Below are 23347 nucleotides of genomic sequence, written 5' to 3'. Positions count from 1 at the left end.
CCCTAGACAGTGTTCCAAGCAGTAAGCGGACCCAAAGGTGACTGTCCTCTGATGCCATGCCACCACTGGATCATGTTGTGCTAGCTAGCTCATGCCTAATATTATTGGGGGCCCTGCCAGTGAGGCGACGTGAAAGGTGATGGTCTCCGAGTGCCTGGAAACCCTCATTCTCACTGGTGGGGTCTGGTGTGTCACTTCCCCTCCCAGAAGCTCCCTGCCATCAATGGTGGTTACTTGCAAGGGGAAATCCAAGGGCAGTAGGTGGAGCTGGTGCTCTAGTGCAAAGTCCTTGCTGAAGAAATTGCAGGAACTGCCTGAATCCAGCAGCCCTTTCACCTTGACTGGGTGCCTATTCGGGAGTTCTAGCACCACTTCTATGGCTATGGCCGCTCTGGGGGGGTCTGGTTGGGGCACCTCTACTGGTTGCTGGCCTGGCTGCTGTGCCCGCTGAGTGGCAGCCAAGCGTTTGCGTTTCCCTGCTCCTGCCCCTTTTCCACCTCCTCCTCACCCCCTGCAGCTCCCACCATTCCTTGCCAGGCCTTTCTTTGAGGGCAGACCCTGGCAAAATGTCCTGGCCGCTGGCAGAGGAAACACTTCTTGGTGGTTTTCCAATCCTTTCCCTCCTTCTTGCGACCTTCGCTGGAATTTGAAACCTCCCCCGCGCGCGCCCCATCTATTTCCATTGGCTCCGCCAGCGGGGAAGGCTGCCTTGGTATTTCAGGAATGCGGTAGTCATGGTAACATTGCTCTCTCCCTTCCCGCCTCTCCTGGGCCCGCGCTTCCTGCCTTACACCAATCGCAAGCACAGCCTTGGTCAGCTGATCCATCGACTGTGGGCGGGGTGCACGGGAAAGCTTCACCGTTGGGGACAACCCCTCCTCGAACAACATTGGTATGGGTTCAGAGTCCAGTTCCCACCCAAGCCGGTGAACTAACATGGCAAAGCGTGACCAGTAGTCTCTAACTGACTGGTTCCCTGTTTACAGTTCATCAGTTCCCACCGAGTCACACTTTGCTGTACATCACTGGAGAACATTGCATCCATCGCCTGGAAGAATTTCCTCAGGTCCTTCAAGGCGGCATTCTGCGTCGCCATAAGGGGCCTGATCCATTCTCTGGCCCCATCCTGAAGATGTCCGACAATATAAGCAACCCTCTCCCCATCGTCTGCAAAATCATTCTGCTGCAGTTCCAACGCGTACTCTATTTCTGTTCGGAACGCACTATAGTCCTGGGGCTTCCCTCCAAATTTGTGTACCAATCCCGGTACCTTCCTTGCTACGGGGGTGGGTCTGACCTGTGCATCTTGAGTCCGCCTTTCGTCTAGCCGCGCCGTCAGAAGAGCCACATGCTGTTCCAAATCTCGGTTCCTCTCCACCAGATTTTGCACTCCAGCTGCTCCCTCCGTGGCGCCCGCTTCTCCGGTTTTGCTCATGATGCTACCTGCCTGCTGCTGTGCACAAGCAACTTCAGGGACTGACGGATTGCTGTAATGCGTATGGGGTTGCTTGTGCGTAAGCTGCCGCCTCTCCAGGCTAAATTGCCTTGCCTTTCTGTCTGGATAGCCCTTCTCTTCGTGGCTGCCTCAGTCGCTAGCAGAATCCGTCAGTGGCCGTTTCTTAAACCTCTTCCAACATAAAAGTTGTTTGCCGTCCAGTCTCCTCCTACTCTCCCTGCGCGGAAGTCTTCTGCGCAGGGAGGGCGTGGGTAGCGGAGGACCTGTGCTCTCCCCGCTGGTGTCCAGTGAAGAGTCCTGGAGCCCTCTCGCCAATTCCCCCATCTGCCCCCCTTTATCCCTGGTGTTGCGCTGATTTGCTTCCCCCTCTACTGAGCTGCCTCTCTCCCTGCTGTGCCCTTCTCCAGCATCATCTGAGAGCCTTCCCTTCGCCGCTAGCTCCGATGTCAGTTCCTTGACAATACTAAATGCATGTTTTTATAAGAAGGTAACAATGGGAGAAGGAAAGGAAAGAATGTGTACCCTGCAAGGGCCAAGGTGTCTCCCACAATAATTTCCACCCCCATTAAAAACCCTTCCCACCTCCAGCCAAGGATCCTTCTAACCTTCATCTGCCTGTTGATAATGTTTACCCAGCATAGGGTGACCTAGATGAACATATGGTGCCCTTCTATTGGAGGAAGATTTCTATATCCTTGCCCTGGTGGCCAAGTCCACACATTTAAGGAGCTCCGTACCTAGTTAGCTGCTCCAGGAGCAACTCTGCAGAGATGGTATCATTGGATATGGGAAGTTTTTAGCTACCCTTGGTTTTCAAACCCAGCCTATACACCAATACCTTCTCTGGGAAGGCTGGGGTGCTTTTTGTGCCAGGCGCTTTCTTTATACATGTTGGGGAAAGGAACTGTGTAAATATTCCTGGAATCTCCACTATCCCACCATGTCCTCATCCAGCTCAAGGAAGCCCCATGTATGTGCCACAGATCTTCCTACTCAGGTCCACACACACAAGAACTTCAGTTAAATCCCATTTGCTCCTTAAAGCTTTCATTAAGGATTTACACCCTCTATCTACAGATTAAAAATGTTTGTCAGAGAATCCAGCAGAAAATAATCAGCACTAAATGGTGTCATAAATGTTTTCCATCAAGTATGTCTAAAATTAATAGCTGTTGCCTCTCTCTTTCTCTCATACTTTCCCCACACCAAAACTTAAAAGACAAAGGGAACGGTCTCCATGAGAATCTCTATCGTGCCAACCATAAAGAAAGCAGCCTTCAGCGAGCACAGACAATCCTCACCGGCATGGTCATAGGGCTCAATGCAAGTGAAGTTTCTGTCCAGTGGGTGAAGAATGTCCTCCTTGAAGGTCGCCATGTGAATCCCCGAGTCTTGAAGGGCAGCATCAAGGATTCCCTCTTGGCCCTCAGCCAGGTGGTAATCCCGTACTCTGACTGGAACAACGGCACTTCATACTCCTGTACGTTTACCTGCACAGCAGGCATCGTGGAGCCCACCAAGAGGCCTGAGGAGAAATCCCAGGGTGAAAAGTGATGCAAACCCCATCCTCAGCATCACAACCTCTTCAGCCTATCCCAGATTAAATAATTCCCTTGTATTCATGTTTGGCCTAAGGCTGAATAAAAGGGAGCAAACTCACAGATATCTCATGATGTGATCACTTGATTGAGGTGGTGGGTGGGTTCTGGAAAGAAGTGGGGAATGGATTAATCTCCCTGCAAAATCGTGTTGAAGTTTGATTATTGTAGAAGCAAAGTGTGTTTAGCACATAACCATGAAGTTGATGTTAAGATTTCAAGCCTTATCATAGAAACTGGCCACTCACCAGGCACCCGGCTTGATCTCCTTGTTGACCTTCCTGTCTGCGTTTCCTGGCAGGATACAGGCTAGGTCGCGATTGGCGATCCTCCCCAGCGTGAGGACACACCACTCTTCCCTGCTCCCTGCTCCCCCCAGGGAGGGGAAAGAGATAGACAGAAATGTATTCACATGCCTTTATTACTGTCTTTGCAGCATTACAGAGAAACGCGTCTGCACTCTTCAGACTCCAACAGCAGAGAGACAAACTCCACCTCCTGTACTTCCTGTACAGGTCAAATTTCACTCTGAGCTAAATCCGGTGCTCAGCACAGTGAATAGACTGTCCCTTTGTTCTCACGGTACAGTCCCAAACATTCCCATCATGTTTTGCTTTCCAGCCAGCTGCAGCTCGCTGCCGCATTGCTCCTTTTCCGTAACAGTTCACTGGGGGGAGGGGGCTTTTGGCTAGTCACTGTATCTTAGCCTATCCTTCCTCACCAGGGTTTAGACTCTCCCCGAGCACAGATTTTTGTGTCTCTCCCCCCCCCCCCGCCAGCAGAGCTTGTCCTATAAAAAGAAAGGTGAGTGGAGTGACAACAATTCATTTTACTGACCAGGGTCTTCTGGCTGTTGATCATGTTTACCGAGCATCAGTTGACCTCGATGAACAGGTGGTGCAGTTCTGTTGGAGGCAGATTTTCATATCCTTGCCCTGGTGGTCCAGTCCACACATTAAGGAGCCACATAGCTAGCTGAGATTCCTGCTTTGCAGGGGGTTGGACTAGATGACCCTTGGGGACCTTCCAACTCAATAATTCCACGATTCAAGGAAAAGAAAATATCCATGGCAAAGAGGGTCAGAGAGAAGGCAAATCACAGGGCTGTAGAGACGAACGGATAGGAGACAAAAGCAAGAATTGAAGGACTGAGATGGAAAGCAGAGGTTCTAATCCAAGGCATTTCTTCATTCAATGATTTTAAAATCATTTCTAAGCTGCTTTATATTTAAAAATAACACACTTCAGGAGTGCAAAAAGACTATGTGCTGCTGCCGTGAAGAATGTATGAAAAATACAGAAGGTAGGCAAACCCTTCAGAATAACCCTGTCAAGAATTCCTGTGTTCATCAGAATGTCATCATAGCCCTTTCTAGATGCTCCTGCTTGTCCTTCCTTCCAAAACTACCATTTCCTAAATGCAGGTATGTCTAACTCTAATAACTGTTGCCTCTCCTTTTGTCTCATACTAACCCCCACCGGAAACTTAAAAAGACAAGGCAAATGGTCCCCATGCCAATTTCTATTGCATTGCGAAGAAACCAGCCTTCAGCAAGCACAGACAATGCTCACCGACTTGGTCACAGGGCTCAATAAAAGTGATGTTTCTGTTCAGTGGATTAATAACAATAATAATAATTTATACCCCACCCATTAGGCTGGGCTTCCCCAGCCATTCTGGGCAGCTCCCAACAGAATTAAAAGTACAATAAAACATCAAACATTAAAAACCTCCCTAAACAGGGATGCCTTCAAATGTCTTCGAAAAGTCAGATAGTTGTTTATTTCCTTGACATCCGATGGGAGGGCGCTCCACAGGGCGGGCGCCACTACTGAGAAGGCCCTCTGTCGAGTTCCCTCACTGAGGGTCAGCATGTGAACACCCAAGTATTGAAGGACAGCAGCAAGGTTTCCCTCTTGGCCTTCAGCCAGGTGATAGTTTCCTACTCTGACTGAATCAATGACACCATGAAGCTCACCCAGAGGCCTGAGGAGAAATCCCAGAGTGAAAAATGATGCACACCCCTTCCTCAGCATCGCAAGTTCTCCAGCCTATACTACGTCTTTCTCTTCAGCCTATCCCGGATTCAATGATTTCCATGCTTCATCTATAGATAAATAACACATCTCAATATCTCTCAGCTTAATGTACATCACAGGGGTTCTGTAATGATAATATGTAATGATAACACTAGATGAAGCATATCCTACTGTATCTATCCCATCTGGGGGCAAATTTCTGGTGAATGGGGCATGGGCCACCTGTCACTTTTTAGATTAGCAAATGGAATGTCCTTTATTCTTTTTATTCTGACATAGTATGATAGAAAGCTTATGCCATTCATATTAAAAGGGTAGTTGCAAAATGCCCCCATTGAACATGTTGATTTCTGTTCCTTCCTGGAGTGCAGTTCCTATGGGGATCTCTTAGCCACCTGCTACTTATTATTATAATGCTGCAAGGAACAGTGGAGAGTCATTATCAAATCTCAAAAAAGGAAATAACAGATTTGCTTTTGGGGTGGGGTTGAGGAACAGCACTCAAATGGTAAAGGACTAAACACTGGCCTCCTAGGATCATGGAAGCCCCTATAATTTGTTCCAACTGCCCAAAGCTCCAAAGACTTGCCAGAGGTTACTAGAAAATGATCAACCAGTAAACCTGAAAATTGATATAAATACGCCCCCAAGCAATGTACACCTGAGAGTAGGTGAAAAGGCGGGCAGGGCTCTGTCACTTTCCTTTCATACGTTTCCCCATTTATTCCACCTTACATCAGCTAACCTTGCTAGCACTTAAGGCATGCATTGGTGTCTCAGTCAAAGACATAGCTGATGTATTTCTCTTAAGAGATGGGTTAGCAGAATTAGCCACCAACCTATGTAGACTGTTAAGTCTGGTAGTTTCTGTTTCTGTACAGAGGAGATTCTCAATCTAGAGGGATGCTTTGCTGATTAGATGTTGTGGCTTCTGATAGCTCTACCTTTGTTGCTTCCTATGGGGTACAAAATAGATACTCTGGAGTGTCCCAGAAATGATCCCCACCCTGTTCCACATGAGTGGTTCCAGCCAGGAGCTCTCTTCATTGGTGGAATTGCTTCTCAGTTAGTTTACCATTCTCATGAAGTTTCATTCAGTGAACATCCTTCTCAGAACCAGTTTGATGTTCCAGAGTAAGAAATTGCTTCGTTTGCTCTGCATCTTTTGTAGCTGCTCAGATCACAAACATATTTTTTCTGTAAATGGCAGAATGTTAAGTGTGTTTGTGTGTTTGTGTGTGTAGGTTTGGCCAACCCCCCCATAGAATCTATTAGAAATTACCAATATTGTGATATGACAGTAGTAAACATACTCATTATACAAAGGGATGAACAAATTCTACCTCTATATGCAGAATGGTGACAAAATTCTACCAGCACATCCTTGCTTTGGCATTTGCTGTGAACGAAATCAATGAGAATCCTAAGTTCCTACCCAATGTCACACTTGGATTCCATATCTATGATAGCTACTACGATGCAAGGATGACTTATCGTACCACTTTGGATGTGCTCTTCAAAACAGATAAATTTGTTCCCAACTACCAGTGTGACCGACACAAAAAGCTCATGGCTATCATTGGCGGACTTGGCTCTGATACCTCTAATCTTATAGCAGATATTATAGGTTCCTATAAGGTTCCACAGGTAGGAATTCTCCCTGTACACATGAGATTGTGTGTGAGAGTGATGTAGGCGCTTCTTTCTTATGCGGAACTTGATTTTGCAGTTTCATGATATTTTATTTATTCTTCCCTTATTACTTAACATTTATTTTTTGGCTCTTAGTTAACTGTGGCCTCCTTGAGTGCGTGTGGTGTTTTAAGCCTGCCTTTTGAAAATAGAGTTTTCTTTTAGATTTCTTTTTTTGGGTTTTTTGGTGCTGGTTTTTGTTTATACAGTAAAATGTAAGTCATCTGAGTTATGTTGGTAATGAAGCGACCGATAAAACAACAACAACAACAACAACAGAGATGAGGGCAGTGTTGGGGAGCTTGGAATAGGAGGGGGCTCAGAGTGTGGTGAGGGCAAGGGTAATGGGACAATCAAGATTTTAAACAGAGTGTTGCCCCAGTGAAACAATCCAAATTGTACCCAGGATGGTGTGAGAGACAGTGCTGTGTAGAGTTTGGGGTGTCAGACTAACAGGGCCTAGGAAACCGAAGTTCAAATCTGTACTTGGCCATAAAAATCTCATTGGGTGACCTTGGGGGCCAGTCACTGCCTCTCAGCCAGTATACATGAAGGAGTGTCTCCACCCCCATTGTTCTGCCCAGACGCTGAGGTCCAGTGCTGAGGGCCTTCTGGCGGTTCCCTCGCTGCGAGAAGCCAAGTTACAGGGCACCAGGCACAGGGCCTTCTCGGTAGTGGCACCTGCCCTGTGGAATGCCCTCCCACCAGATGTCAAAAAGAAAAACAACTATCAGACTTTTAGAATGTTAGGGTGTGAAACCTAAGACGCTGGCAAGTTAGCAATGTCATGTAACTTTAAGTAGTCAAGCTCGTTAAGTTGTTAAGTTGCTCAGTATATAAAGAGTGTTTGTTTTCTCTGTGTGTGGGGCGTGAAGCAAAAATGTCCGAAAGCTCCGGAGGTGTTTCTGTTATCTTTCTGCAATAAACCTGTCTTTGGAAAGACAGGCTTCCCTGTGTCGTTATTTCTTTGCTGCTGAGACTCTGAAGCTTGTACTGCAACAAGAATCTCTGCACTGGACTTAATTAATGCTCTGCAAAGAGAGGTGTTGCTGGTGGCGCAGCGGAAGCGTTTACTGGACCAGTACAAACTCTCTTAGGTTATGGATCCTTCTACGTTTCTACAGCTGTATTGTGTGCAGAGAAAGTGAAAGCAGCTTTCGGATGAGAGAAGACCGGCTTGGTCGTAAATCCAGCTCTTAAAGGCTTCAGAGGAGGCTGGAGGCGTCTGAAAAGTGAGTAAAACAAATCCCAAGGGGAAAGAGAAGAAAGGGCACACAGAGGGAGTAGCAGCAGACCCCAAGAATGGCAGTGGAAAATTTCCAGGTTCCCTTTACAAAGTTGAACTCTGCTAATTACGTGCAGTGGTCTAAGAGGGCTCAAGTCTGGTTGGAAGCCAAAGAAGTATGGGCTGACTATGTCCAGAGGCGAAAGCCCTTTGTGGCTGTTGCAGCAGATGCCACAGCAGAGCAACAGGCTGCTGCACATGCCCAGAACAGGGAACATGATAAAATGGACACTAAAGCTAGATGTATGTTGATGGTATCAATAGACGATTCCCAATTACCTCATGTGGAAAATTTAAGGTCTGCATTTGAAATTTGGGAAACTCTTAGGCGAATTCACCATAGAGCCACGCCCGGAGAGAAGGTGAACATTATACGTGCTTTGTATGAGTTGAAACTGAAGCCAGAGGATAGTGTGGTTGAACACACGTCACAGATGACTGAGTATTTCAACCGACTGTCATCTTTAGGTGTGAACTTTCCTGAAAATATTAAAGTTTATACTCTGCTTAGCAGCCTGCATGCAGGGTTTGAAAACTTAGTACTAACTTTACAAGTTTTGCCAGAGGACCAGCTGAATATGAATTATGTGACTGGTAGATTGTGTGAACAAGAATATCAAATTCATCGAAAACGTATTGATAATTCAAATACTCCAAGGGTTGGATGTTCAGATAATTCCCAGCGTGGGGAAACTAGCAGGCAGAGCTGTAAGGAAGCCTCACAAGTGTCTGCTATGGCCAGCAAGTCATGTTTTCGATGTGGCAGCAGGTTTCATTTGATAGCAAAGTGTCCAGAGAAGCAACAGGAATTTCAACAGTCCAAGGCCAGTTTCCGGAGTTACAGGGGAAGACGACGTGAGAACTACAAGAATCAACGATCCAGAGGGGGAGCAGGTGCTGATAAGGGACTATCTGCAATGGCAGCACAACAGAGTCCTAAAAGGAGCCAACAAACCTTGAAGTGGATAATTGACAGTGGAGCAAGTCACAGTTTAGTTCCAGCGACATCTAGTGGCCGCTTGATGAACTGCAAGACATTGCCAGTTGCAAAAACCGTGACTATAGCAGACAATAGTAAACGAGAAATGAACCTTAAAGGCACAATTTATGTTAACTGTTTGCAAACTAACCTTCCTGTTTTTGTTCTTCCAGGAATGAAGAATGGACTTTTGAGTGTGTCATGCCTGGTAAAAAGTGGTTTTAAGGTTGAGTTTGAAAATGATGTGTGCACCATTTCGAAACAGGGGAAGGAGCTAGTTAAAATTCCCTGTGAGGATGGGCTTTTTGTTTTGGTTGAAGAGCAGTTAGCAGCAGGTAGATGTTCAACAGGTGAAGCGCAAGCTAAGTGTGTAAATAAGGCTCCTCATACAGGTTGTGCACATCTACTACACAGAAGGTCAGCTCATATATGCTTTAAGTATGTAAGCAAGATGCCAGATTTAGCTGAGGAGTGCAACATTAAACCTTGTCCAAATTTTCTGGATTGTTGTGCTTGTAAACATGCTAAGGTTAAGACATGTAACTATCCTAGATCTGATAGAGTAAGCAAGAAACCCTTTGAACTTGTGCACACAGACGTGTGTGGCCCTATGCCAGTCAAATCGCTTGGAGGTGCAAGATTTATGCAAATTTTGGTGGATGACTTTTCAAGGGCTAGTTGGGTTTTCTTTCTGAAAGAAAAATCACAAGCAGCTTCCATCCTGATGGATTGGATTGAAGAAGTCGAATGTAAATTTGACACCAGGGTACGTAAAATACAATCAGATCGTGGTGGGGAATATGTGAACCACACGCTGGAGACGTGGTTAAAAAGGAAAGGCATAGTTCATAGACTTACCAATCCCTATTCACCACAGGAGAATGCAGTTGCCGAAAGAAAATTTCGAACATTACAGGAAGCCATTGCTGCTTTGCTGTTTGATTCTGGACTTCCACAGCGGTTTTGGGCTGAGGCTGCACTGTATGCGAATTATACTTTTAACAGAGTGTACAATAGTACAGTAGGCAACACTCCTTACTTCATGCTATTTGGGAAAAAACCAAAAATTGCTCATCTAAGAGTTTTTGGATGTTGTGCTTATGTGCTGGTGCCTAGGGCACAACGTAGGAAAGGCGATCCTAGGTCTAAAGAAATGTTTTTCTGTGGTTATCAAGCAAACACAAAAGGTTGGAGATTTGTGAATGTAGAAGGCAATCAAACGAAAATCACAATCAGCAGAAGTGCGGAATTTTGTGAACAGGATGGTTGGAATAAAATTCATGGAAATCCTGACATACTATTTGATGTGGTGAACAGTAGCAATGAAACTCAGGCCCCAGGGCAGGTATTAGTTCCAGAACAGACTGAGGAATTTGAGTCTGAGGACAAGGGTGAGAAATCGCCTAGTTCACCCAAGTCTGTAAAGTCAGAATCTTCTAGCTCTAAAAGTTCACCTGTACAGCAAGAGAGACGTGTAAAATCAGAATCAGAAAGTTCTACAACTACTAGTGACAAACAGGTGGCGACTAGTGATTCTGGGTCAGAGGGGGAAACTGAAGGAACATCGCAGGAACTGTTAAGGCGTTCTCAGCGTACCAACAAAGGTAAACCTCCTGAAAGGTACCAAGCTATTAGTGTTTGGGCTGGTTTGGCAAATTGCGAACCTGAAAGTTTTGAGGAGGTTGAGCAGTTACCCCAGGAGGAGGCCAGTAGGTGGCGTGAGGCCATGCAAAAGGAGTTGAATTCTATGAAAGAACTGGGTGTGTTTTCCATCACCAAACTGCCAGAAGGTACCAAGGCAGTAAGTTGTAGGTGGGTGTACAGGATAAAGACAACAGCGATGGGGAAACCAGAGTACAAAGCAAGGCTTGTAGCTTGAGGTTTTACGCAAAGAAAGGGGTTACATTATTCCGAAGTCTATGCACCCACTTCAAGGAGTGAAACCCTTCGGGCACTATTAGCAGTTGCTGCTCAGAAAGGGTTCAAAGTGAATCAATTTGATGTCTCTACAGCTTATCTTCATTCAGACTTGGCTGAAGAGCTCTATATGGAGCTACCGCCAGGATTGAAAGTTGGTAAATCAAATCAGGTATGGAAACTACATAAATCTATTTATGGACTCAAGCAATCTGCTCATAACTGGAATGAGTGTTTGAATGACGTTTTGGTAGGCATTGGTTTTAGCAGGAGCAAGGCTGACAATTGCTTATATTTCAGAAGTTCAGGAGATGCTCAAGAATCTTTGCTTGTTTATGTAGATGACCTGATTTATACTTCAAAGACACAAGAACAAGTAAAAAAACTAGCCAAAGAGTTAAATACACACTTCAAAGTTAAGAATCTTGGTGATGTGAAGGTCTATCTTGGTGTTCAGATAGATAGGACCAAAAATGGCAGTTTTCTACTGAATCAAAAAGGCAAGATATTGCAAATGTTGAAAAAGTTTAACATGACGGAGTGTGCAGGTGTTAGAACACCAATGGAAATGGGTTTTGTAAAAGACAATGAGTTCAAGGATAGTGCTGAATTCAAGCGTGCTGAAATCTTTCAGTCAGCACTGGGAAACCTACTTCATCTTTCGCAATGGAGTAGACCAGATATTGCTTACGCTGTTAACTTACTCAGCAGAGAAGCTTCGAAACCTAGTGTAAATGCATGGAAAGGAATTCAAAGAGTGTTAAGATATTTACAATACACCAAAGATTTTTGCCTTGAATTATCTTCGGAAGGACAAGCACAGATTACTTGTTGGGCAGATAGTGATTGGGCAAATTTAAAGGATAGAAAATCAGTGTCTGGCTGTGTAATAAAATTTGGTAACTCTCTGATTGGGTGGAGATCCAAGAAACAAAACCTGATTGCTTTGTCGTCAACAGAAGCTGAGTTCTGTGCCTTATCTGAGTTATGTAGAGATCTAGAATTTTACAAATGCTTGGCACAAGAGATGTATGAAAAGGCCATCACTCCAATCACTGTATGGGGTGATAATCAACCGTGTCTTAAGTTAGCACAAAATGGGCAGTTTAAAGGTCGTACAAAACATTTGGATATCCGCTTTCAAAATGTTTGTCAAACGGTAAAAGCAGGAATTGTTAAATTAAATTACTGTCCCAGTCATGAAAATCAAGCTGATGGTTTTACAAAACCACTTGGGTTTCAGCGGCATGAAAACTTTTGTGAAGAAATGGGTCTGAAGTAATTTTGTTTTTTGTATTGCCAGCGAGAGGGGGTGTTAGGGTGTGAAACCTAAGACGCTGGCAAGTTAGCAATGTCATGTAACTTTAAGTAGTCAAGCTCGTTAAGTTGTTAAGTTGCTCAGTATATAGTGTTTGTTTTCTCTGTGTGTGGGGCTGATGCAAAAATGTCCGAAAGCTCCGGAGGTGTTTCTGTTATCTTTCTGCAATAAACCTGTCTTTGGAAAGACAGGCTTCCCTGTGTCGTTATTTCTTTGCTGCTGAGACTCTGAAGCTTGTACTGCAACAAGAATCTCTGCACTGGACTTAATTAATGCTCTGCAAAGAGAGGTGTTGCTGGTGGCGCAGCGGAAGCGTTTACTGGACCAGTACAAACTCTCTTATAGAAGACATCTGAAGGCAGCCCTGTTTAGGGAAGCTTTTAATGTTTAATAGACTATTGTATTATAATATTCTGTTGGACGCCGCCCAGAGTGGCTGGGGAAACCCAGCCAGATGGGTGGGGTATAAAAAAATAAATTATTATTATTATTATTATTATTATTAGCCTCACAGGGTTGTTGTGGGGATTAAATGCAGGGAGAACCATAAACGCCACCTTGAGCAGCTTGGAGAAAAAAAATATCTCATTGGAGATAGAGATGCAATCAATCAATTCTCTTCTCTCCTGCCCAACATTTTGCTAATGAACATTTGGTACAAATGTTATGCATGCTTTAGTTGTGATTCCTGCATTGCAGGGGTTGGACTAGATGACCCTTGTGGGTCTCTTCTAACTTACAATTCTATGATTTGATGATGATGAAATTGTATGCTTTATATACTTGGGACATTCAATCAGATGTGCTAAATTTAGCTCTAGGCTCCTAACAACTGTTTATATATATAACTGTTGTATAATCAGGAACATAAAGGCATTCCTAACTTTGCCCTGCAATATCTGCACATTATTATTTTTTCCAGCTCACATATGGCTCATTTGCCCCACAGAGGAATCGTATCACTCAAGGGCCATCCTTTTATTGTCTGGTCCCAAATGAAACCCAGCAGTATATGGGGCTTATCCTGTTACTCCAGTATTTCAAATGGACATGGGTTGGAATTCTTATAGATGATGATAACAGTGGAGAACATTTCTTGCAGACACTGGATCCATTGTTTTCTCAGTATGGGATCTGTTCAGCATTCACCCAAAGAATCCCACGCATAAGCCATTGGGATAACTTGGAGAAACTTATTGACATAGCCACAATTTTTTATGCGCATTACACAGATTATACAGTGATTACATTCATTATATATGGAGAATCTTTGACTATTGCATGGCTTAGGGCTATTATGTTTATACGAGACTCTGGAAACAAGGAGACTCCCTCAATGAGAAAGGTGTGGATTACAACAACCCAGATAGATTTCATATTAACTGGCATTCAAAGGAGCTGGGGTCTTCAAATGTTCCAAGGTGCAATTTCCTTTACAGTTCACTCCAAAGAGATTTCGGGGTTTAGGGAATTTATTGGGACCATAAAGCTTCACGGGGCCCAAAAGGACAGTTTTCTGAAGGACTTTTGGGAGCAAGCCTTTGACTGTGTACTTCCTAACCCCAATGTGGCAATGGATGTTGACCAAACATGTACTGGAGAGGAGAGACTAGAGAGCCTCCCTGCACCACAGTTTGAAGTGCTCATGACTGGTCACAGCTATAGTGTTTATAATGGTGTTTACGCTGTGGCTCATGCTTTGCATATTATGGGCTCTTCTAGATCCAAGCTGAGAACTAATCAGAAGGGTTTCAGCACTGAACTTCAAGATCTTCAGCCCTGGCAGGTAATGTCCCTACAACAAAATATTCTTTCATTTCAATAAACAAAGTACTGTCAAACCTCCTTTTACGTAACCCTCTGGTTATGTAAACTTCGGGATGCGCATGCGGCAAACCCAGAAGTATTCCTCAGGTTGTGGAAACCTCGGAGTTGAGACTATATTCAGCTTTCTCCTGCATGAATCACCGAGGAAATGGAATTGGCCATCTTATTGGTTGAGAGCATTTTATAGGTTTATATTTCTTTCATAGGCTGATAGAGTTGGGAGGAACCCCAAGGGTCATCTAGTCCAACCCCCTGCAATGCAGAAATCTCAACTGAGAAAGAGGCCATCCAACCTCTGCTTAAAAACCTTCAGGAAGGAGAGTCCACCACCTTCTGTGGGAGTCTGTTTCAGTGTTGAACAGCTCTATTAGTAAGGCCATGACAGTCCTGCTTTATTGTGTCACATTCCTCAAGGGAATTGTCTCCTGCATCATTTCCCGTCCTGCTACTGTTCTCACTGTACTGTCTTTGCATGTTTTAAATTTAAAAATTGTCTGCCACTTTCCGAATTTTCCTATTGCACTATAAACTACTTAGGATTTGTCGTTCAGGATTTCAAAGTAGAGCAGATAGATAAAACTCTTGAGCATCACAATCCTTGTTCCACCAACAGCTTTTATCCTGAAAATCTGATCTGGCTGCTGAAAGGGATCAGAGGGCTGGGAAGCATTCCAGTTGAGGCGCCACTGGAAAGCTTGCCTGTTTCTTGCGACGGGGACTTCTCATCCTTCCTCCCGTTCTTGAGCCCTCCCAGTGGTGATGGGCACTCCTCCATGACCCACCCAGCTTTTCCCAGGGCAATTGTGACATCAAGGTTGAAAGGATTCCTCCAGAAATGCTCAGGATGATTCAACACTCCAACCAGTAGTCTGACTGCAAGATGTTGAAGTGCACTGTGCTCTGATGGGGCATCCTTCTGCTCCTGCAAAGCGACTCCACTTCAGCTTTCCGGGCTACTCTGAAGCTCTCAAGCCCAGTGGTGCTAAAAATCCACACACAGACCCAGCCATAAAAGAGAGAAGTCAGCAGACACTTCAGCCTAGGGTGGTGGAAGGTCTTCCTGTTGGTTGCCTTTCCATTTCCTGCTTCCCAGAGAGTCTCTCCTGGGTCCTCCAACTGGAGTCAGAATATCCAGTGCAGGAAGAATTCCCATAATCCCCATTAGCCATGTTGAGTGCTTGGTAACTGTCATCCAACAGCAGTGGAAATCACTACCTGACATAAATGGTAGTAGTCAGAAAAGATGAATTCTCTGATTTATTGATATCCTTCTTTATTATACCTTAGCTCCATCACTTTCTTCATGGGAGTTCCTTTAACAACTCAGCTGGGGAAACCATTTCCTTCAATGACAAATGGGAAATGCGAGGCGGCTTTGACATAATGAACACAATCATATTTCCAAATAACTCTTTCCAGAGAGTGAAAATTGGTAGGATTGACATAGATGTTCCCAAAGGTGAAGAATTCATAATTCATGAGGATATAATTGTCTGGCACAGCGGTTTCAACCAGGTATGGATTCTGGCGTGGCTGGATGAAGACATGGGCTGAAGGAGCTGCAGTCAATGGCATTATAGCCTAGGGTTGCCTTGCTGACTAGTCCAGGCAGTATTCTGGCCAGTATAATCATGAGGAAGATAATGCTCATACCACCTTTAATGTTTTTAGACAAAGACTGATATAACAACAATGACTGGTCACAGAGATAACTATAGAGATAATACATCCGTTATCTGGATAAGGGATTCCTTGGTTCATTTAAAATTCTTCTTTGTTTATTTTTCTCTTGGCTTCCCTTAATGATTAGTATCAAGAGGTTGGAGAGTGGGAAACGAAAGCTAGAATTTTAGTATAGCTGTGATTGGTAGTAGTATATATAGATTCAAATCCAATGCAGCAACTATCAGAAGTGTTAAGATACTTTCTGGTTCTTGACATACATACAGACACACTTATTTCTGAGTGTGTAAACATTTTAAAAATTATTCTATGAACGCAATAAAGTCAACCATAATAATGTAGCTACATTGAGGATTTGGTGCTTTGGTTGCAATCTTTTAACCATTTAATTGGGATTATGGTGTACTGAAATCAAAGGAACTTAATTATGAGCCAAGATAAACTGGATTGCACTCCTATATTTTGACTGAGCTCAGTCTAGCTGCTTCATTTTAACTGAGCAACCTGAAAAGTATTCTCTGGCCATTCAGCATGATGATTCCCGTAGTCCCTTTCTTGACAAGAGATAGATCCCCATTACTGATTACCAGTCCAGATTTTTCACTGATCCATCATCTTTGCCATCTTCTCTGAAGATTCTCTTTGTGTTTGTAGATGTGGAATCTTAACTAATGGTGACTCACTCTCTTCAAATACTCGTTTGACTCAGTCTTTATAAGTTATCTGCTGGCTAAACTATGGGGATTACCAGAGCTGTTCCCCTGCTTGCCCAAGAGGGATGCTTTTAGGTCCTTAAAAGGTCTGGCGCATATGCCAAGATCAACATCATAAGTATCTGTTTGTCTATCTTTCTATCTATCTCCATTTCCCTTTTGTAACTCCTTTAATGTCTGGATAGGCGATGCCTATTTCTTTGTGTAACGACTACTGCCACCCTGGCAATGAGAAGAAAAGGAAAGAAGGGAAGAAATTCTGCTGCTATGATTGTACTCCATGTCCAGAAGGGAAGATTTCCAACAAGAAGGGTAGGTCATGTAGTAACTCCCCAATGTTTTGATCCACACAGAGTAATTTAAAAGAGTTGTGCCAGATGGCTATTTACAAGTGAAAACTTACTCCAATGTGCATACTATCATGTGATTAGCTAAATCAATGCGAGCATAGCATTTGCAGAAGAGAGAAGGGAATGTATATCCAAATATCTTCTAAGTGTGACACCATCCTGGTTCCAAGCTTCACAGCAGAATATGACTCTATCCATGCTTTACATTGCAAGCTCATTCGGAGGTGTGCTCAGTCGATTACTACACCCCTCCTCTGCTGCCCCGTATTTCAAAGGGTGAAGCCTAAGGAGCACTCCTGTAAACATCTTGATGCCAGTCAGTGATGAATTGTGAATATGGAAGAATCCCTTTACCAAGCTGGTACTTCGGGGTGCTCATTATTTTGGCATAGTCTGCCTTGCACCCACTCCCACAGCCATCTAGCTGTGACAAAAAATGAAGCCAAGGAAACAAAAGGCTAGCAAACAAGAGGTGCTTGGAGTAGTCTAAAATAGGCGATTCCTCAGCGAAACACCCCAAATATTCCTACTCAGTCCCTAAACAGGCGACCAGTTATTTCTGTACTCATGCACAGGTGACTGGATTGGTTTTAGTTCCTGACAAAAAGGAAAAGGAGTAAGCTGTATTTCAGCTTGTACATTGTTTTGAAAAGTGCAAATTATATAAGCTCACCTTTAGACGTACCTTAATTTTTATCCCTAAATCTTGAGTGTTTCATATATGTCAATTCACTTTTTGAGACAAGAACTATACAAGAACTATACAAGAGCTCTGACAGCTGGGTGATAATCTTGCTCCAATCTTCTTTCAGTCTATCGGGGGGAATCCTATGGAAAGATCCACCAATGGTAGAAAGAGATCTCTACATTCTTAACTGATGTATGAGAGGCATAGCTGCCAACTTTTCCCTTTTCTTGCGAGGAATCCTATTCGGAATAAGTGAATTTCCCTTAAAAAAAGGGAAACGTTGACAGCTATGATGAGAGGTAGAGTGGAGAACAATCCATAGGTAACAGGTAATTAATGCTGAAATGATAAATTTACTCTTTTTTAGATATGGCTGACTGTTTCATGTGCCCAGAAGAGCAATTTCCAAGTAAGGACAAAGATGAATGTGTGCCTAAAGTTATAACCTTTCTTTCTTATAAAGAACCATTAGGAATCACTTTAGCCTTCGCTGCTGTTTTTCTTTCCATTCATGCAGTCTTGGTGTTAACAATTTTCATTAAGCACAGGGATACACCCATTGTCAAAGCCAACAACCGAGGCCTCACCTATATCCTCCTCATCTCCCTCCTGCTCTGCTTCCTTTCTTCATTGTTTTTCCTTGGCAAACCTGGAAAAGTGACCTGTCTTCTCCGACAAACAGTGTTTGGCATCATCTTCTCAATGGCTGTTTCTTGTGTATTGGCCAAAACCATCACTGTAGTGATAGCTTTCATGGCTACAAAGCCAGGATCCAGCATGAGGAAGTGGATGGGGAAAAGACAGGGACAGTCTGTTGTTTTTTCCTGTTCCCTCATTCAAGCAAGTATTTGTACCTTGTGGTTGGCAACCTCTCCGCCATTCCCTGATTTAGACATGCACACAGTAACTGGAGAAATCATTGTGCAATGTAATGAAGGGTCAGTCACCATGTTTTACTGTGTCTTGGGTTTCATGGGCTTTTTGGGCATTTCCAGCTTCACTGTGGCATTCCTAGCCCGCAAGTTACCTGATAGTTTTAATGAAGCCAAGTTCATTACCTTCAGCATGTTGGTCTTTTGCAGCGTGTGGTTATCCTTTGTTCCAACCTACCTGAGCACAAGAGGGAAATACATGGTGGCTGTGGAGATCTTCTCCATCTTAGCCTCCAGTGCTGGGTTACTGGGTTGCATCTTTGCCCCTAAATGCTACATCATTGTGTTTAGGCCTCAGCAGAACAGCAGAGAACTAATTAGGATAAAGTTTTAAAGATTCTGCCTTGTTTTCTTCTACTACACTATTAATGTACTACAGTGGTGCCCCGCAAGACGAATGCCTTGCAAGACGGAAAACCCGCTAGACGAAAGGGTTTTCCGTTTTTGAGCTGCTTCGCAAGACGATTTTCCCTATGGGCTTGCTTTGCAAGACGAAAACGTCTTGCGAGTGTTCCGATTTCCCCCCGCTCCCCCCTTTTTCTAATCCGCTAAACCGCTAATAGCCTTTTAGCCGCTAATCCGCTAAGCCTTTAATAGCCGCTAAGCCTTTAATAGCCGCTAAACCGCTAATAGCGCTAATCCGCTAATCCACTAATAGGGTTGCTTCACAAGACGAAAAAACCGCTAGACGAAGAGACTCAAGGAATGGATTAATTTCGTCTTGCGAGGCACCACTGTATTAATACATTGGTAAGGATTACTAGAGCATTAGCTATGATTTGATGAGTAGGTGAGGAGCCTGCCTCGAAAAACATCCCAGAAAAGGTACATTATGTATTTTCAGCAGCTGACTTTTGCACAGTGGTTGAGATCTTTGGATAAAGGGTAGTATGTAAATCAAATAAAACAATAATAGCAACTCTAGTGCTTAACAGTTAAATGCAAAGCAAGCTCTTAAACGGAGAGCTAAAACCAAGAGAGGTGGTTAGATTTTCAAAAGATTTCCAATAGGACAGTGACAGAGATACACTGTGTTTGTACCATGAGAAGCAAAGTTACAGGGAACCAGGCAGAGGACCTTCTTAGTAGTGGCGCCCTCCGTGTGGAACACCTTCCCTTCACATGTCAAGGAGATAACGAAATACACAACTTTTAGAAGACATCTGAAGACAGCCCTGTTTCAGGAAGGCTTTAATGCTTGATGTTTTACTATGTTTTTATATATGCTGCAAGCTGCCCAGAGTAGCTGGGGAAACCCAGCCAGATGGGCGGGGTATAAATAATAATAATAATAATAATAATAATAATAATAATAATGTGAGCATAGGTGCATGCTGTACTGTGCTGTGCTGACCTGAGGGTTTGACATCTGCCCTAGGCCATGACATTCACCTGGGTCCCAGGTTATGACACCCAGATATCATCATAATAAATAAAAATATTAATCAAAATATCCTATCTGTCCCATTGGGGGGCATCCGAGGTCTGTATGCGTGTGGCCAGTGCCGGATTTACGTATAAGCTAAACAAGCTATAGCTTAGGGCCCCACTCTCTTGGAGGCCCCCCCAAAAAATTAAAGGAAAAAACAACAACCCTGGATGTACATTTCCAAAATATAAGATAAAAAACAAAATAAAACTTACATACAGCAATACTGTTTTGTGTTGTGTAGGCTCCTATTTGTTATGTGCAAATGACTTTAGATACCTATTAGGTCCATAAATTACCATATAGCATATATTCAACACAAAAAGCAGCGACAATTTGTTGCTGGCAAAGGACAGCTGGACATACCCTCCCCCCCCCCAAAAAATAAGACAGTGTCGTATATTAATTTTTGCTCCCAAAGATGTGCTAGGTCTTATTTCCAGAGGATGTCTTATTTTTCCATGAAGAAGAATACGGTACACATTAAAGGAAATTACCTGTATACGGTACAACGCCTTACGGTAGCTTCGAGGGCCTTGTATTCAGGGGTAGCCTTATTATCGGGGAGGCCTTATATTCGGGGGAGGCCTTATATTACAGTGCTGAGAAGGTGCTGCTATAAAACTAATGAGGGATATTGGTCTTTAAGTCTCCCCCACAGAGTTTATGCTGCTAGTCTCCCTCAGCTTCCGCAATAAAGGGAAGTCTTCTTTCTGCACATAACTGTTAGTCTCTTTCTGCACAAAACTGCTCCATTTTGGGGAAGCCTTGCTCCTCTTTTCTCTTGCTTTCTGAGAAGTTTTGCTTGTAGGCTTTTCCCTGCTTTTGCACACACTGTACGAAGCTGCTCATTCCTGCAATGATTTTGCAAAGTTTTTTGCAGATAAAGTCGCTCAGATTCGGGAAGAGGTAGACGCCACCGTGGGAGCAGGGACGGGGCGGGAGAGTGCTAGAGTCCTGTCTAGTCAAATTGCGTGGGATCAATTCCAATCTGTTACCTCCGAGGATGTGGACAGGCTGCTTGGACGAGTGAAACCAACCACCTGTCTCCTTGATCCTTGCCCATCCTGGCTTATAAAAGCTAGCCGGGAAGGGCTGGGCGATGGGCTTCGTGGGGTGGTGAATGCTTCCCTCCGTGAGGGAGCCTTCCCAGACCCGCTGAAAGAGGCGGTTATTAAACCGCTTCTTAAAAAACCATCTTTAGATGCGGCCACGATGGCCAACTATCGCCCAGTCTCAAATCTTCCATTCTTGGGCAAGGTGATTGAGCGAGTGGTTGCTGAACAACTCCAGGCACGCCTGGAAGAAGCGGACCATTTGGATCCCTTCCAATCGGGATTCAGGCCTCATCATGGGACTGAAACTGCCTTGGTCGCACTGGTTGATGATCTCCGGCGGGCTAGGGACAAAGGTGAGAGCTGTTTCCTAGTTCTGCTGGATCTCTCAGCGGCGTTTGATACCATCGACCATAACATCCTTCTGGACCGTCTTGAGGGGCTGGGAGCTGGGGGCACTGTCATACAGTGGTTCCGCTCCTTCCTCCTGGGCCGTGTTCAGAAAGTGGTGGTGGGGGATGAGTGTTCAGACCCCTGGGCTCTCACTTGTGGGGTGCCTCAGGGTTCTGTCCTCTCCCCCATGCTTTTCAACATCTACATGCAGCCGCTGGGAGAGATCATCAGGGGGTTTGGGCTGGGTGTTCATCAGTATGCGGATGATACCCAGCTCTACCTCTCTTTCAAATCAGAACCAGTGAAGGCGGTGACGGTCCTGTGTGAGTGTCTGGAGGCGGTTGGAGGATGGATGGCGGCAAACAGATTGAGATTGAATCCTGACAAGACAGAAGTACTGTTTCTGGGGGACAGGAGGCGGGCAGGTGTGGGGGATTCCCTGGTCCTGAATGGGGTAACCGTGCCCCTGAAGGACCAGGTGCGCAGCCTGGGAGTCATTTTGGACTCACAGCTGTCCATGGAGGCACAGGTTAAATCCGTGTCCAGGGCAGCTGTGTACCAGCTCCATCTGGTACGTAGGCTGAGACCCTATCTGCCCGCGGACTGCCTCGCCAGAGTGGTGCATGCTCTGGTTATCTCCCGCTTGGACTACTGCAATGCGCTCTACGTGGGGCTACCTTTGAAGGTGACCCGGAAACTACAACTAATCCAGAATGCAGCAGCCAGACTGGTGACTGGGAACGGCCGCCGAGACCATATAACACCGGTCTTGAAAGACCTACATTGGCTCCCAGTACGTTTCCGAGCACAATTCAAAGTGTTGGTGCTGACCTTTAAAGCCCTAAACGGCCTCGGTCCAGTATACCTGAAGGAGCGTCTCCACCTCCATCGTTCTGCCCGGACACTGAGTCCAGCACCGAGGGCCTTCTGGCGGTTCCCTCACTGCGAGAAGCCAAGTTACAGGGAACCAGGCAGAGGGCCTTCTCGGTAGTGGCGCCCTCCCTGTGGAACGCCCTCCCACCAGATGTCAAAGAGAACAACAACTACCAGACTTTTAGAAGACATCTGAAGGCAGCCCTGTTTAGGGAAGCTTTTAATGTTTGATGTATCATTGTATTTTAATATTCTTTTGGAAGCCGCCCAGAGTGGCTGGGGAAACCCAGCCAGATGGGCGGGGTATAAATAATAAATTATTATTATTATTATTATTATTATTATTATTATTATTATTATTATGCCTAGCTGACCACATCTACAGAACCTGATTGTTACATTGTTTCATGCTATGATCAATCATTAGTAACAGACATCCTAAGCTCATGGAAAACAAACCGTACCTGCTCTCCATGCCTAGCTGACCACATCTACGGAACTTGATTGTTATATTGTTTGTGCCATATTAATCTCTAGTTACAATTCAATTAGGAGGCTTCATGCCTGTCTAGTTCCAGCTTCGATTCCCAGCCTTTACTCCATCGATGATAAATGATCACACGTAATCCCCACCTCTCACATGTAATTCCCACCTTATGCTTATGTATCAACCAATCAGTGACAAGCACACCTGTGGCAATGCTTGTAATATTCAATAAAAGAGGCTCTCAGGGTCCGCCCAGACAGACGCCTCATGTTACACCTGCCTCTCGTCTCCTGTGATTTTTCATTCCTACACCGCAATGTCCATCAACTGTCACCTTCGGCCAACTGCCACTCTCCCTCAGTAGTTCCACCCTAGGCCTCAACTGCCTCACCAGGCCGCAGTTCCTCAGCTCCAGGACTCAACTGACAACAGGCCTCAGTGTTTACTCAGCGCTTTTAATATCTGGAAATTGGTATATAATAAATAATAGGAAGGGAGGCTGCAAGGCATAGTCCCAACCCAACAAGCAAAAATGAAGTATTTTATTATATTACGATGAAGCTGCAACAAGAGGAGAAGAGAGCAGAGCAAAACAATACTTCACAAGCAGCATTAAAATACATTTAATGTAG

The 23347-nt window shown here is 44.6% G+C and overlaps 1 protein-coding gene and 1 gene segment (V, D, J or C); both read left to right on the top strand.

The window, feature by feature from the left end:
- Nucleotides 1-3216, top strand: part of LOC308572130 (Ig gamma chain C region-like) — a 39152-nt gene extending 35936 nt beyond the window's left edge. The window contains exon 5 of the C gene segment in view: nucleotides 2676-3216.
- Nucleotides 3217-14609: 11393 nt separating this feature from the next.
- On the top strand, nucleotides 14610-18990 carry LOC308572121 (vomeronasal type-2 receptor 26-like). The gene is made up of 3 exons (XM_081168016.1): nucleotides 14610-15627; nucleotides 16694-16820; nucleotides 17914-18990. Exons 1-3 carry the CDS (start codon nucleotides 15475-15477, stop codon nucleotides 18810-18812), a joined length of 1179 nt encoding a protein of 392 aa, XP_081024142.1. The 5' UTR covers nucleotides 14610-15474; the 3' UTR covers nucleotides 18813-18990.
- Nucleotides 18991-23347: the final 4357 nt, after the last annotated feature.

Source organism: Podarcis bocagei (genome assembly GCF_964188305.1).
Source record: "Podarcis bocagei genome assembly, chromosome: 13".
Classification (NCBI taxonomy): domain Eukaryota; kingdom Metazoa; phylum Chordata; class Lepidosauria; order Squamata; family Lacertidae; genus Podarcis; species Podarcis bocagei.
The sequence above is the reverse complement of the archived record's forward strand: the minus strand, read 5'-3'. Positions and strand labels throughout refer to the sequence as shown.

Excerpts from the sequence above, each read along its gene's own strand:
- LOC308572121 (XM_081168016.1), top strand. The coding sequence starts at position 15,475 with ATGCGAGGCGGCTTTGACATAATGAACACAATCATATTTCCAAATAAC. Across the intron at positions 15,628-16,693 it reads GGCACAGCGGTTTCAACCAG|GCGATGCCTATTTCTTTGTG; the intron begins GTATGGATTCTG and ends ATGTCTGGATAG. Across the intron at positions 16,821-17,913 it reads GAAGATTTCCAACAAGAAGG|ATATGGCTGACTGTTTCATG; the intron begins GTAGGTCATGTA and ends ACTCTTTTTTAG.